The sequence below is a fragment of the Olea europaea genome, unplaced genomic scaffold, assembly GCF_002742605.1.
Source record: "Olea europaea var. sylvestris unplaced genomic scaffold, O_europaea_v1 scaffold1586, whole genome shotgun sequence".
NCBI classification, from domain to species: Eukaryota; Viridiplantae; Streptophyta; class Magnoliopsida; order Lamiales; family Oleaceae; genus Olea; species Olea europaea.
This window is the reverse complement of record NW_019233479.1, coordinates 19,723-35,889: the sequence shown is the minus strand read 5'-3', so window position 1 is coordinate 35,889 and position 16,167 is coordinate 19,723. Positions and strand designations below refer to the sequence as shown.

At 32.3% G+C, this 16,167-nt stretch overlaps 1 protein-coding gene across 1 annotated transcript; it reads left to right on the top strand.

Moving 5' to 3' along the window:
• The first annotated feature begins 14,260 nt into the window (after nt 1-14,260).
• On the top strand, nt 14,261-15,455 carry LOC111376948. Its single transcript, XM_022999962.1, has one exon. The coding sequence runs from the start codon at nt 14,722-14,724 to the stop codon at nt 15,178-15,180; it is 459 nt and encodes a 152-aa protein (XP_022855730.1). The 5' UTR covers nt 14,261-14,721; the 3' UTR covers nt 15,181-15,455.
• Nucleotides 15,456-16,167: the final 712 nt, after the last annotated feature.

Sequence of the window (16,167 nt, the reverse complement as noted above, 5' to 3'; positions counted from 1 at the left end):
ACATGAAATTTATAATTTTCTTATATGAAAGGAAGCTAAACTAGAATTTAAGTAAGGTTTTTATATTAATTATAATCGGATTTTTAGTTCAAGAAGTCGGCTTTTTAAAAATATTTACATTTTTACGAATGTGAAGCTCTTTTCCTACAATAAATACTAACTAGTATCCATTAACAGATGCATCGTGGGGCTTGAGGGTCACGTGACCACCAACTTTTCAAATTTGAGTTTTTTATTTTTATTTTTATTTTTTTAAGAAGAAATTAAGAAATTAATTATGCACATTGACAGTCAACTTCATTTAATAACCATGTAATATATATCTCCTTTTGTCTCTTCTTCTCTCAATTAATTATCCACGGGCTATCATATTTTTTTACCTAGGAATTAATCAAGAAATAAATAATTTATAGCGACATTAAGCCCCTGTTTAATAGAAATTAAAATTAAATTTTTAGTTGATTTTAATAAAATTTGATCAAATATGTGGTTGAAAAGTCATTTGGACCCATGAAACGTGTTGTTTAAATTAATTGTTGATTTCGACTTATATTTTAGTAAGATTTTTTAGCGGTACCAAATAAAGGGTACATATGAGTCTGAATTGCCTCAACTGCCAAGCTATGAGAAGAACATATTCAGAAAAAGATAATAGAAAATTCATTAATGTGGAGAAACCACATTCAAGCCTGTCATTGGCAAATCAACGACTTTTTTTTTGGCAAGTTTGATTATGTTCCCTAACTCAAATTGTTTACGTCCATCATTGCTAGTATTGGCCTTAGATAATTAACCTACAAGCCTAAAATGGATTGTTACTGGGTAATGTGAGAACCATTTGAGCCATACTCCACGATAAGCCAATCAAATTGACATTTAAACTTTAACAGGTGACCTAAAAAATCAAACTATAGTTCAAGTTAATAAAAATATAATTAGATGTACAGAAGAAATAGTAACAACTGATGTAGCAACAACTACCTATATAATCATGCTACATGAAAATCAAGGCTGACGTAAAACTTGACATAATGTCACGTGACATTCTATCATTGAACAGTTTAAATCACAAACAATTTTTTCATCAAAATTATCTACTGTGACATATAATTATGTCAAATTTTTCGTCAAATTCTTTTGATAAAGTAGTTTATACCTACTTAAATCTCATGACATGAACATGCTAGGTTTAAAAGGACATTATTTGATATAGCTAATATTTGATCTATAGACTTAATAACCTACATCAATTGAACATGTGACACTAAGAGAGCATATATATTTGTTCGAGAATATTTGAAATGTTAAATGAGAATCATGTTTGATAGTAAGATAAGACTAATAGCGTTTTGACTAAATTTTATGATATTATGAGCTCATTTGACATGACTTTTGAAAAGTTAAAAGGAATTTTTAAGATTCAAAATTTGCGTTTGAATCCGTTTAATTAAATTTATGAATGTGTCTTTTTAGTTTGAAGAGTTTTGGAAAATGTTGATTTAATGTAGTTTATTCTAAAAGAACTTCTAGAATAGAAAATTCTTTTAAAAATCAGTTTCTAAAAAAATAGAAAAAAGAAGAGGAAGATAACTTCCTTCAAAATCTCTTTTACGTATCAAAAATCATGTCAAACAGGCCCTTTAAGTTGGTAGACCCCACTAAATGTGAAGTTAAAAAAAGAAATAAAAGTTTTGGATCCAATAGAAGGTTTGGTAAGAAGGGAAGTTTGATTGCCTTAAAATTTGAAAATATCTTTATGAAACAAGTGCCAAAGACTTGTGCATGAACGCTTCTCCCTATTTATATGGTCGAAATCGCGTTGAGCAATTTCTTCGTGACAATTATCACTATCCCCCTTTAGCAAATTTTATATCAATGAATAGACATTTGTAGCAATATAACCATAAATGCAGTTAGTGTTGGAATACATAAGGGGTTGAATTGCTTTGACGATGACATCTAAATATATTGCAACTTAGAGATTAATTTTTTCATCATCATTCTTAGTCGATAAATTTATATTTTTGCCAGTATTATTTGTCAAAGAGAAACATAGTCCTCTCTAATTATGTCTCTAACGCGAAGACATTCAGAATTAATATACAATATTGCACCATCTTATGGTAGAACTGCATCAATAATTTTAAGGGGTTTTGTTATGTGTACACTAAGGTTGACAGCTCAGTGTACACGCGCAGGCCCCCTATTGTGAGGGGTTGTGCAATTTTGGTGTATAAATTGCTAAACTCTTTTGAATGAATATCAACTAGCTTTTAGACCTTATATTAAGGAAAAAATTTATTCAATGAAATATTATATTTTACCTAAAAACTGGACTCCTTACATAAGGAAAGAATGAAATCGGGCATATGTGCATAGTTTTTATTATTAAGAGCTTGTTTGATAGAAATTTTAATCCAATTAAAATCAATTTCTTGACTGTTATTTCACTATTTCAGTCGTCATTTTTGAATTCTTCTCTCTTAAGTAGGATCTACTTTATCTCTAACGATCAAAAAATCAAATATCAAAATCACTATCAAACAAGCATTAATTATTCTTTCAACTTCGCCATAATTATTAATTTTCATGAATCGCGCCCCCGGGATTCACACAAAACGTGAAAAATTTGGGAGAAATAAAATTGCTCCTAAAGAGAACATAAAACTTCTTAGTCATGAAACGGGTTCTAAAAGGTGCGCATAGCACCGCCAAAGTGCGATGTACAGTGGAAACACCTAGTTAAGTGGCTTGGAGCCTTGTCAATTCGTTGACCTCTGATGCGCACCTAAGCAGTTATTATTATTCTTTTTGTTATTATTTTTAAAAAAATTTTTTTTTGCAATTCTTTTTAAATTAAAACTTAAAAACTAATTTCTTTACTTCGTCTGACTTAGATTCAAAATAGCCACTCGAAGTTTTGAACAAAGGAAAACTCAATAAAATTCCTATTTATTTACTATTTAGTATTTACATTTGGAAATTTTGTAGGTATTATGTTTAATTATTAAATCATTTTTTTATTTATTAAAAATTAAAATAATATTATAATAACAAAATTTTTTTTTTTTTTTTTTTGGGTACTCCTATTCTTCACCTAAGTTCACCTAGTCTATCGTTTGATCTTCATGCATCGTCACATATCATTGCCTTTTAGAACACTGCTCATGACTAACAATACTTTCATACTCAAGACTCACAAAAACTATTTGAGATAACTAAAACTAAAATGCAAAAATACAATCTCTCAAGTGGTTTAGGGTTTTAGTTCTTATAAAATAATTTTGTTTTTCATTTTAATTTGAGCAATTCTAGGCTCCATTAATTTGATAATATATTTTTCACTTTCTTCTTTTTGACCACACATTTTTAGTAAAATAATATTACATGTAGATACACAATTTTTCTTTTTTTCTTTAGCTACACATTCTTAAACTTAAAGTTATAATATGGATGGGACTTGTGCATCGTATTAGGAAAATGCCCCATTAAAATGATTAATTGATGGACTATCTAATTGAATGGATAGTATGTTGATGACAATTTGTACGTTATTATAAGTCAAGTTTTTATCATTAAAGTAGATGGATATATACATTGACTACGACCACTGGTAGACTGTACAATCTGAATTTGTTTAGTGTTAGCAATTATTTAGGATACTAGATTAGGAATCGGCATAATGAAAACTAATCAAAAGTTCTAAGGAAGGAGGATTCAAAGATCATTAGTAGCTGAAGAAATTATTTATTATGCATTAGGAATTCACACAGGTACAAATAATTATAATAAACGGTTTGAAATTATTTGTATTATTTGTATGCTGATTTTACATATGCTGATTCTTGGATGTTTTAAATCCTGCCACAAGAGAATCATTGACGTCCACCAGGAAACAAACCATCAGCACGAGGGCCAAGACCGCCACCAGGGAGCAGGCCACCAGGAGGGAACAAACCGCCACCAGGAGGGAAAAAACCGCCACCCGGGAACCAACCACGACCTGGGCCAAATTTGGGACCAAACCAACCTCCCTTGCCGAACAGAAATTTCTCTTCTTTCTCTTCATCTTCCAAATTTCTAGCAAGAACAGCACCCACTAAAACAATATAGAAACAAAGAAAAAACAACCCACAAACTCTCATATTTGCAGTCTTAATTTTATTACAACTGTTTTGAGGAATATATGTTGAATGCATTAAGAATATCGTGCAAGAGGGGTTTATATACTAGTTCTATTGTCTCCATGACTCCATCACAGTAAATTGTCTCTAACAGCTACCTGTCCAACACATTTAACATTTAAAGCATTAGGTAGAAATGCTTTCACCTGCCTACCAAATTAAATCGATGATCCATAGGTCATTAGCTATTGCATTTCATCAGATTGTCAAATTAATCTAATTAAGTAGCTGAATTATTTTTCAAATAGTTTATTGAACCATCTCTTTTTATAAAAGTTTGAGTTGGTCGAGAAATTTCACGTTTTTTTATATGAAGTTGGTGTTTAACACACCCTTTATCCGTGGACATTGACATTCATTTTAGTGATGGACCGTTTCAAACTTTTCTCATATGCAGGGAAGCTCAACTAGAATTTGACCAAGGTTTTAACAGACTGATTAGAGATTAATGGAGGCATGTATTTCTTTTATAATATGTAAATTGTCAAGAATGTGAAGCTCTTTTCCCTACTATATAAAAAAGGAGAATGTGAAGTTATTATAGAAATCAATAGTGATTTATTCTATTTTATCTCACTGTAGCAATTATTATTATTATTATTTTTTTTCAAGTGGGGGAGCAAAAACGACGCCCTTTGTCTTCGTGTATATTTTATTAAACAGTGTTCCTCTAAATTTACTGCAACACGCAACTTTCCATACATCCCACCAAGTCTCATAAATATGAGGAAAAAAAAAATCAATTTTATGTAAAAAAAAATAAAAAATAAAAATACTAATAATAATAATAAGATGAAAAAATATTGCTAGAAATTAAAAAGTTACTTATACAAAAAAATTGCTTCAAGTTATTTAAAAGTAAAAAACACTTATAATTGTAAAAGTTACTTATATTATAAGTAAAAAATATTAACTTAAAGTTTTAAGTATATTTCTAAAATGTAAAGAGTTACTTATAAGTAAAAAATTTATTTCAACTTATTTAAAAGTAAAAAAAAAGAAAAAAAAAACTTATCGTTGTAGTTACTTATATATTTAAAAAGATATTAGCTTTAATAAATAAATAAAAAAAGCACAAAACTCTCTGTGCATGGAGACTATGAGACTCCGTGCACAGAGTCTCGTTGTCTCCGTGCATGGAGACTTTGTGAAATAAATTTTTTTAATACATTATAATAATTTTTTTTTCCAATTTAAAATTTTTTTTAATTCTTTTCTCTTCATAATAAAACTTAATTTTTCAATTTTAACTAAATAATATTTATATTTTCTTTATTTAAATTTCGTAACTTTTTTTATTTTGTTTTTATTATATTTCTTTTGAAAATTGTTTTAAAATTTCTTTTTTCTTCATATTATAAATGCTTTTTTATTTAAAATTCTTTTTATTCTTTTCGTTTTAAATGCAATTTTTTTCAATTTTAATTAAATAATATTTATTTTTACTTTTAATTATTTCAATTTAATTTAAAATTTTTATAATATCTATTTTTTGTTTCTTTTTATTTTTGCCTATAATTTTTTTTGTTTAATTTGTTAAATCATTCAGTTTCTTTTTTTTATCAATTGGATTTGATAAGGTGAAGCAGTGTGTGAAAATGGAGAAATATTGCTGTGGAGGTGACCGTGCATGGAGTCTCTTTTACGAATATGAATATCTCAAATTCCTCACTCACCCCATTGGTCTTCATCTCTCTCCACCACTAATTTTAACAAATAGTTATATAAAATAAAATCAAATATCATACAACGTAATGTAAAATACCAAAAAAACTACTCAAAGTAAATATCTCAAATGATTCATTGCCATACGACCTATGCCAGGAAATTCAAATAAAATATATTGCAATTTCTATCTTAGGAATATAACATAACATAGATTATAATCAAATAACACATAGATTATAACACTCAAAAGCAAGATAAAACACATTTTTTTTTCCAATTTCAAGTGTTAATTTCCGATCTTAGCCATGATAAACTTCATTGAATATTTTGAATTTTGATTTGATTGGGTCTTTCTCTCGTATTGACCTTTTAAAAAAAATTAAAAAATTATTAGTAGCTTTAAATCACCATGTCTAACTTTTTTTTTCCCCTTACGTCACTATCTATGTAGCTTATAAGTGCTTGTAAAAAGGAGTGATGTTGGGTTCACCATTTCCTCAAATTCATTTCAGATCATATGAAACTTTAGGAATAAGAATTAAGGATCCAAACCATGCACAATAGGGGCAAAGAATTAAGGATCCAAACTACACGCGATATGGGAAAACCTGTGATCGTCCTTGCATTACCATGAACTAACTTCTCCAAATAGTTTTTGTCGAAGAATTTTATTGCACATATCATTCAAGATGAGTAGGAAATTATGTCACATCATTGATACTATTGGTAAGGTGGTAAACCTTTGGAAGTTCGCGAGGAACAATGTTATCATATAAATGTACCGCAGGAACATTTATAAATTAACATGAAAATTCATAGTGTTATTGATGTTAAAATCAAATTATTGTTCTGACTTCGAAGTTCCAACATTATGCACTAATATAAATTCTACACATTCCACATTAATACGTATTCCACTGTCCTGTAACTGAGGGGAAGGAGTTGTCCTTAGATCCCTTTTAGCTACTCCGTCAAATAGCTCAACTGATGCCCCTCCGATAAAGAAGAAGAATCAAGTGTAACACGAGTGAGACTGGAGAAGAGGTATAACATAATAAATACAATACTCGTGTAACGCATGAGACGAAGACTAGTTTATCATACAGTAATGCCGATTATGGAAACCCAATAAGTTTAAAATGCACTGGTTCACCGTTTGGACTTGTAATTTATAAAACCTAGTTAATTAACCAATTTGTCTCAATTATTCGTTTCAGTCACAATACGCCAGTAAGTAGTCAGAACTTCCTAGAAGTAGTTTTACACGTAGTTCTGATTGGAACAACTTAACAGATTTGTGTTCTATAAGATATAATCTATTACGAAATTAAATAAAGATGAACACCAGATATAATGTGATAAATCCCATAGGGAAATATCCACAGCCCTATGTCACGGGTAAATAATTCATTATCAAAGAATACAAAAATATAATAGTTGCGATTTAGTAATTTCGCAAAAATAACTAAAACAATCAAAAGCAAACAAAGAACAACTCTCTCGTTTTCTTATTCCTTTTGACTTGTTAGAGAAGTGGAATCAAACTCTTCGATCTTGACTTTATCGTCACTTCAGTATTATATTCGGCTACAACCACTTACCAGATTAAGATTCACCAATCTTAACTCACGCCATGTAGCTTGATTTTTTAGTAGGATTATATCATTCATGCACAAATGCGTTCTCTTCAATTGCGGTTAAAGAACACGATTTTTGCTTCGAGATACTTCACTGAAATATCAGCCAATTAGAACTCACTGGAGAAGATCAGACGACTTGAAAACTTTTTGCTACAAGTTCACCAGACATAAACAATTTTTTCTCTAAGCCTCTAGACATCCCTTGATGATTTTCTTTACTGATGTAAAGACTCCTTCAAGGCATGAAAGTATCTTACCTTAAAAAGGAAGTTTTTCATGGTAATAATAATATAAAATATACTTGATATGGTCAATAATTAAATTTTAGGGAAAATCTGATTTGTTAAAACAATATTTCCTTCTTTTAATTATTTGCCCATCAAACAAGTTCAATAAGATAAATATGTATTTCTATAAATGTATAAAATATGTTTGATATTGTCAATAATTAGATTAAAGAAAGTTTTAATTAGTTAAAATAATCTTTCATTCTTTTAATTGTTTGACTAATCAAACATATCCAAGATAGTAAGTATATGTTCCTGTATATGCTACTATAAGGTAGGTATTTATTGCACCCCATTTAGGATTTGAAAATCCTAAAAAAGTCGCAATCAAGAATTTGTTAACCTGTAGCACCTAGTCAGTCCTGATGACTGGCTGACCTTATTTAGACTGCATTAGTTGAACACGTTTTTGGCATATATTTTAACATTTAAAAATCATTATAACTTAAGCAAGCTAATAAATAAATAATAATTAAAAATATGAAATATATTTTACTTACAAGACTATATTTCGCTAAGATCAAAACAAACCTCGCCATACTCGACCTTAATATGTGAAGCAAAACCATTATCTCAACCTTCAAAATAGATTGTATGTATGTGTAACTAAAAAAAGGGGCTCCACCTATCAAAGATTTAGCGGTGAAAAACATTTGGTTGCTATAATACACTTTTACTGATTGGTTAGTGATGGTTTTGCTCAATTAAGATGAGACCCTTTTTTATGTCCTGTTACAACCAATACAATTAGTTGCTAATTCCAAATATTAGGGACCAAACATCATTTGGTCACTAATGAATAGGACGGGAAATTAACTCATGCTATTTTCGCAAAGACAATTTTAGCGAACAATAGGAAGTATGACTGATAAGTTGTTTCAGCAACCATACATATAGTGGTCGTTGAAGCCAATAATGGAAATAATGCTCCATTTGATGGTCATTATTTGATAAAAAAAATCTTAAATACTAATTTTTTGAGAGAATGTACGATTAAAAAGTAGATAAAAGTTTTAGATTTACGTGCTGAATATTTTATTATGTAAATGAGTGGTTGAAAATGAGTATTTGAAAAAAGAGTTTGAAATAAATTCTATCAAGGGACAATATCCACTTTTTTCGTGTGTAGTTGGATTTTTAGCAACAAGTCATTGGTTGCTAGAGGTAAGTTTTGGCAATCAACAATGTGTTGGTTGTTGAAAGATTTCATATAGAATTTTTTGACCAGTGATTTACGACTTCGCGGGAACAGTTAATAGAATTCTCTCAATTTTTACTTAAAAAGTTGAAAGTGCAAGTAAATAGATCAAAGGTAAATGAAGTCCCTTTTAATAGGTAATGACTTAACTCCCGAACCTTTAGATCAAATCAAGATTAATCATAAATGTCCATGTGTTAAGTTCATCCAAACCATTAAGCCAAAAGGTGCTATTTTGAAACTTTAACAGAGGATCGGGATGAAGCCATGCTCTTCACGCACGCGAAGAAATGCATGATCTCGAAAGATGCAATGTTGTAGGTCATCATTGTCATGTATTGCCTAGGGTAATATGTGTCTTAAAACCATGAAAACACTGTAGATGTCGCTTCTTAAAACATGTAACCCTTCAAATCATTGTTATGCATCCCATTATTTTCTTCTCATGTCAGAGGTGTGACTTAAGTTACCTCATCTTTAAAAATATGGGGATTCACTTTTGCGACTATGCTTCTCCTAAGTGAAGATGCCTCATCCTTGAAACCTGGAACTTCATTTATGTAACTATATTTTGTTCAAGTATAGGGACCTTATCCCTACAATATGTAAACTTGTCTCCATAGCAGCTCCTCATCCATGGAAAGAGGCTTTCACCCCTACCTTAGGAGCTTCGCTCCCACAATTGCTCTCTTTCTATGTATAGTAACCTCGCCCTGACAAAATTGAGTTTCACTACAGTACTTATTGTAGGCCTTTTCAATAGTAAAAGTCCATGCCTTTTACAAATTATCATGTCTAGCCTTGGGAATGATCTTGTTATGCCTTATCACAATAAGACAACTATTTACTTCGCCTTAATATTACCTTGAAATGAGTACCACTATAACACTTACAACCTGATCAATCACAAAAAGCTACGGACAATGACTTAATTACTTCTCCACCTACGACTACCAGATATTGAACATCAATCACTACATTACTTTAGTCTAGTTGAATTTTAAAGGGAGTTTCTAAGCCCTCACTTCACATACATTATCCATCTCAATGTCACGTGCTAATTTCGTGACTCCCGAACTATTTTAGCACTATGCGACCTTAACGCTTCCCAACTCTTGTCCCACGAGATAGCATTAAGTCAATCTTAAATCCCACGATGAGATTATTATCTCACTTTACCCCCATTCCATTCATGGAATTTTTCTTTCAACTCTCAATTCTATCCATTCATTCCAGGGGATTTACAAATGAATGCAACACCTCTATTTATAGCCAAATTCTTGCTAAGCAAGTTGGAATTAAAAAGCCAAGATTTAATTGATCCAAGGGCCTTTATTGGTTGCAAGTTGCAATCCATCTCCATTGTGCAAACGACACTCAAATTGAATTTTGCTTCTTTGCCACTTATAAATCTCTTCTTCTTGTGCAATTGGACTTTATTCAAGTTGGCATGGCTCTACAATTCCATGCTGGTAGTCATGCACAATGCATCCCCTTTGTAGAAGAAGTATTCAAGTTTAACTTTGCTTCCTCCTTTGACCAAATAACAGTCAAGCTTTACTTTGCTTTTTAAAGCAAGTTGTAGTAGCCAAGTCGGATTTTTCTTCTTCATGCAAGTTGCACAAGTTGGCACCCACTTGCATCCAAAATCACCGTTTGCAGTCCATGGTATTTCTCTCCATTAAGATAATGGTTTTCAACCTAGAAAATCTATCTTTCATCCTTGCGTCCCTTATCGACATTTTCCCAACCTGCATATTACCTACACAGCGTGATTGCATTTGTTACCTGTGTTCTACCAATATTACAGCTAGTGATTTTCGTTGTAGTGCCTATACAGTCTGCCTGAGTTTTTCTTGCTCATGTCCCCTGAGTAATTGCAATAAACCTGCATGCGTCCACTATCGCAGTGCCAATGTTTTCTCCACCTGCATCCCTTACCGTTGGTAGTTTCATTCTACTGTAGCACACTGCCTGTGAGACCTAAATTTCCTAGTCCGTGTCTCTCACCGCAAGTAGTTACGTCCAACAGTAGCGTACTGCCTACGCTACCTAATTTTCCTAGTTGTAACCTGGGTGTATCTGCCTCGACCGTTGGGGATGTAAGTTACTCCCCTACCAAAATAGGCGATGTCCTCATTGCCATGTACAGCTGTAATTTAGATTTGATTTGCCATAGGTCTATTTCATTTTGCTATATTGTACTGTGACATTCCAGTGTCACGTCCAACCTTAAGTCATTCCATTGTGAACTGTAACATCAAGATCCTACCCAAATCCACACCTTATATAAATATTCATTTATGAACTTGGAATACTATTTTTACGCCGTGTCCCATGTGGATGCCAGCTAAGAAAATTGCTAGAAGCCACCCAAGGCTCGCACCCCATGTGACTTTGCCTTCTAAAGCTCAACCAAGGTGATTAGACATGAAGGTCGAAGTGATTTGGGTACCTCAGTCGAAGCGACATGTAGACGCTAAATCTTCATAGTTGAAGTGAGGTCCCACAATTGGCTACAGTGCATTTTTTTAGTGATAGGCCTTCATTTTACAAGGCATCTTCGATGACATCGCTCTGACCTAAAAATCCTTCTAGATGAGGCTTGAAAAGTGTCACTTTTTAGGTGGCAAGCCTAGACCATAGTACAATCACTTTTCAATTCATTTAAGGTCACACTGAGAGGTATCTACACTTTTCAAGTAGACTGAGGGGTATCTACAAAAGTGTATCTATTACAAAAGTGATCGTCCTATGGTCTAGGCCTACTACTTAAAAGTAGCATATACTTTTTACTCTATAGGCCTAGACCATAGTTGCTGACACTTTTGTAGTAGATACCCCCTTAGTCTACTTTTTAGGTGGCAAGCCTAGACCATAGGATGATCAATTTTAGGTTCATATAAAGTCGTCCCGGACTTATGATAACTAGATGTGATGTCTATGAGACAAACCATGAGCCGTTAGGATGAGGTCACATGTCATGCATCCAAAAGTAATCATCTCTTTCCTTTCGCTATAAAAGTTAGCACTTGGTGTCATTCAATAGGAACATTGCTAGGTAATATATCTTCAACTTGGATCCATGCACACTTTTTAACTCTTGTTCATTCTCTATCACACATCCAGATATTTCTTGATTGGCTAGGGCATCAGAATGTCGACGATCGCCTCCCCACTATTGAAGAAGATAACGTGCACTTAACATTTGTCCTAATTATGCAAAAACTTAACAGATGGACGAGAGTGGGATACAAATCTATGGGCCACCCCTTCTAGTCGGGATCTGAAGTCAACATATAATAAATTATATCACGGAATAATAAATTAAGATTTGCACAAAAATCCCTTGATGTAAAATGATATACAAGCAATTAGCAAGTTTCAAGAGTGAATTGTACCAATAGTCCTTGAATTATTGTTTGAGTAGAAAATTAGTATGTAACCTTTACAATGGTGCAAATTATTGTCAACCTTTGTCTATAATAGCACATTTAGCCCTAACGATGACAATCATATATTTTTCTAATTAATTTTTCACACGACCTTCATATAAACATGCCACACTTTAAATCCATCAACACCTATCAAAATAAAAGATATAAAAATTACAACTTTGTAAAACTAGACATGTTAGAATCGCTCGATGAAATAATAAATTATTGGACCGTCATTAATATAGAAGACCGATGGTACAATTATAATGAAATGATGGAGTCTGATTTACTCCTTTATAGAGATCTATGTCCCACTCACAAATTTTGTAGCATTTCATCACTATCAGGGGGACCAAATTTTCTTGTGGTGTTTTTCATACGATTGGCACGCCATCGTCTTTGCAAGATAAGTCAGATAATGTCGTATTCGACTTGGAAAAAGGTAATTGACACGAATAGTACTACAATGAGTTTTAATATGTTGTGTATTTATTTAGTACGTTTTGATTTTACAAATGTTGTTAGGGAAAAAAAAAAAAGAATTAAAACTTCTAATATTAGAACACATTATCATATGCACTTATTTATGTGTCAAGTGAAACTATATTTTAGATTAACTTTAAAATTTCTCTTGATTGAAGTAGATCGAGTAAACATCTCTATTGTTTAATTAATATTTCAAAATTAGGATTTGCTAGTGAAATTTGAACTTAACAAAATCAATGTAACTAAATACAAGAAATATTCAAAATTGAAAATTTTCTTCATGATAAATCTCGAACGAGTAATAATATGTAATCGTAACATGGATATTGCTCTTTGTGATTACATTTTTGTTATTAAGTTAATGATTTTGCTATTTTATATATTGTAATTTCTATATAACACATTGTTGACCACTATAAGTCTACGTCATTGAAGAAGTAGCGTAATGCTTAAAAAAGAACACGTCTTTTAGAAAAATATTGTAAGAACAATTTTCAAATACAAAAGCAAAATCTTGAAATTCTAATTATATTTAAGGAATTACTACGTCTCAACATTATTGGAAGATGAAAATTGTTTTTCTCCTATAAAAGTCGTACACATATTTTGATATTGTTGAATGCAATTTAAAAAATATGTAAAAAAATTCTCATAAAATGGCTAACACATTAATAGACGAGATTATTTAGCAACTTATCCAAAAATGAAAAATAAAATCAAATAATCGTCACATCTCTCAATAAAGATTATATTCTCGTAACTTTAACATATCAATGTAAATAACGATGTCTAATCAACGATTTTATAAAGTAGAATGTTGAAAACATATTTTGCTCTTCTTAAAAGTTATTCTTATATATATTGAGTTAAGACTTACTGGTTGAGAAAAGTGGATTCATAAGGGTCTGTTTGAACCCTATTATTTTCTAATAAAGTGGATTAATGCAGAATGTGTGATTAAAAAATAGAATTTTTTTTGAATGTACGTGTAATATTATTTTATTGAAAAATGTATGATCAATGAAGAGAGAGAGAGAGAAAATTGAAAATTAAAAGTTGGGGGGAAATAAGCAATTTTTAATTTGAGAATTATGAGTTGGTGAGCATTCCAAATCTGCCCCAAGGAAAATGCTACCTACACTCTGGCAGTTTATGAAAATTCATAAATACCCTCAATTTCAAATTTCCGTTACACAAAGCCGGCAATTTACTGTAGTACGGACAGGGTACCATTGTCATTTTAAAAGCCAATCTCTTTGGAGGGGGAGAAATGAGGGATGGCATTTAAGTAATTATATTAAACGTCAAGGGTAATATATTGACGTCACTCTCTATATATCGATAATCCACTCCCCCTGTCGCCAACGCCACTTTCTCTTGCCTTATTTATAAACCTCAAATTCTTTCAGCCTTGAGCCTTCCGTTATCTCTCCAACCTCCCTCTCGCTCCACCGCCCGCGGCGGCGCCACCGCTGTCACCACCGTCATCTCGCCGAGATCCACCATCGTCTCGTAGTTCCCGGAGAATCTAAATCTGAGTTTTTCAATCACCCCATAATACCCAGTTTCTCTCTTTCTCTCTCTAAAACACTGTCGAGAAATTTTAAAATTTTTTATTTTTACAAATTAAATACCATTTCTGGACTTCGATCTAAGATTTCCTTTTCTTTTTTCTTATTCATTTTCTGTTTGGGCCCTTTTCATAGTTTCTTGTCCTTTTTTGTGAACAAATTATTTCTGACCATTTTGCCCAAGATTCGTGCTGACGTGGCAAGCTTTTTTAATTGTATTTTCTCTCTTTAGAATAAACGGACGGCTAGGATGAGTTATAACTCACGTAGACCGTTGATGCCCGTTCCGTCACGGAAGCGAAAAGAAAGAGAGGCATTTTATCATGTCAAGTCATCGAAACCGTTAGCTCAAGTAACAGCCGTTAATCCTGCCGTTAGTAGTGGGAATCCAACGACGTCGTCAGAGAAGCAGCCGATGTGTTCGAACCGGCTTTTAGCCGGTTATATGGCTTACGAGTTTTTAACCAAGGGAACTCTGCTTGGGGAGAAATTTGACCCGGCTAGAGCCGAGGCTGTTCCAGTGAACTCAGCCGACTCGAAAAGAAACAAGCCTGGTCAGAGTCATGGTCTACAGAGTGTTGAAGCTGAGCCGAGCGGGAAGATAAAACAGCAGAGCTATGCTGAGGTGGCAAGCTTGTTGAAGGGTGATGGGGCCCATATTCCAGGAATAGTTAATCCTACTCAATTAGGTCGATGGATTCAGATGTGAAATCGACTACATGATTACGTGGAGTAATTTCATTGGATGAAATTTAAGTGGTCCACTTTATATATCTGTGGTCTTCCTTAGCTTAAAAATTCTCATCTCGAGTACGTAGATTTGATTATCTCTAATCTCTCTCTCTCTCGACATTTCTTCTGAAACTGTTTAAGGTCTCAGGCCAGATTATCTTGTTTTTATTTTCTTTATATTCTGTTTCATGCATGAAAAATTGAAAATCAACTCTTTTTTGTTTCCAAGAAGACGACCTTCTTTTTCATCCATGCAGCTGCAAGGTTTTATGCATGTTAAGGAGCATATAGAATTTCTTTGATATGAAGTTCAGTTTATTCATTAGTGGCAGAATATTCTAGAAGATGTTTACATTTGGCGGGCATGTATTAGTTTCTGTTCATGTATTTGCATGGAGCGAGTTTCATAAAAATCCAATCCTATTTGAGTAGAATTTGTGGTGAGTTTTTAAGACAAGATAGAAAGACACAGAGAAAGAGAAGTTAAGAATACTATTAACAACATGAACTTCGTCGAAAATTGACTAATTGTGAACCTTCTGGACTGAACTGGTCTACCTACAGGCTAGAGATACTGATGGTAGAGCTGGCTATTTCATGCTCTTCTTGTCTTTGATTGTTTCAACTAATTAGTAGAGTTGACTTGGAACTTAGCGGTCTTACGTGGCATTCTGAGCTCAACTTCTTGGGTTTTATGCTCAGGCTCAGCTCCCATTTGTGACTCACTATATTAACCTTCTGACTTTGATCGTTTTTTCCTTTACCATGTCAGATTGATAAGCTCAAGTTGACATGATATTTTTGGAATAAACATTATAGCAATATATTCATAGGATTGAGAATTATGGTATGTTTTGTGTAACCTATATCGTTCTATTTATCTCACGTGTTGTATTGATTTGTCAATATTTTGACCTAGAGCATTTTGTTCATGGAGGCAGGTCAAATGGTTTATTCTATTGAG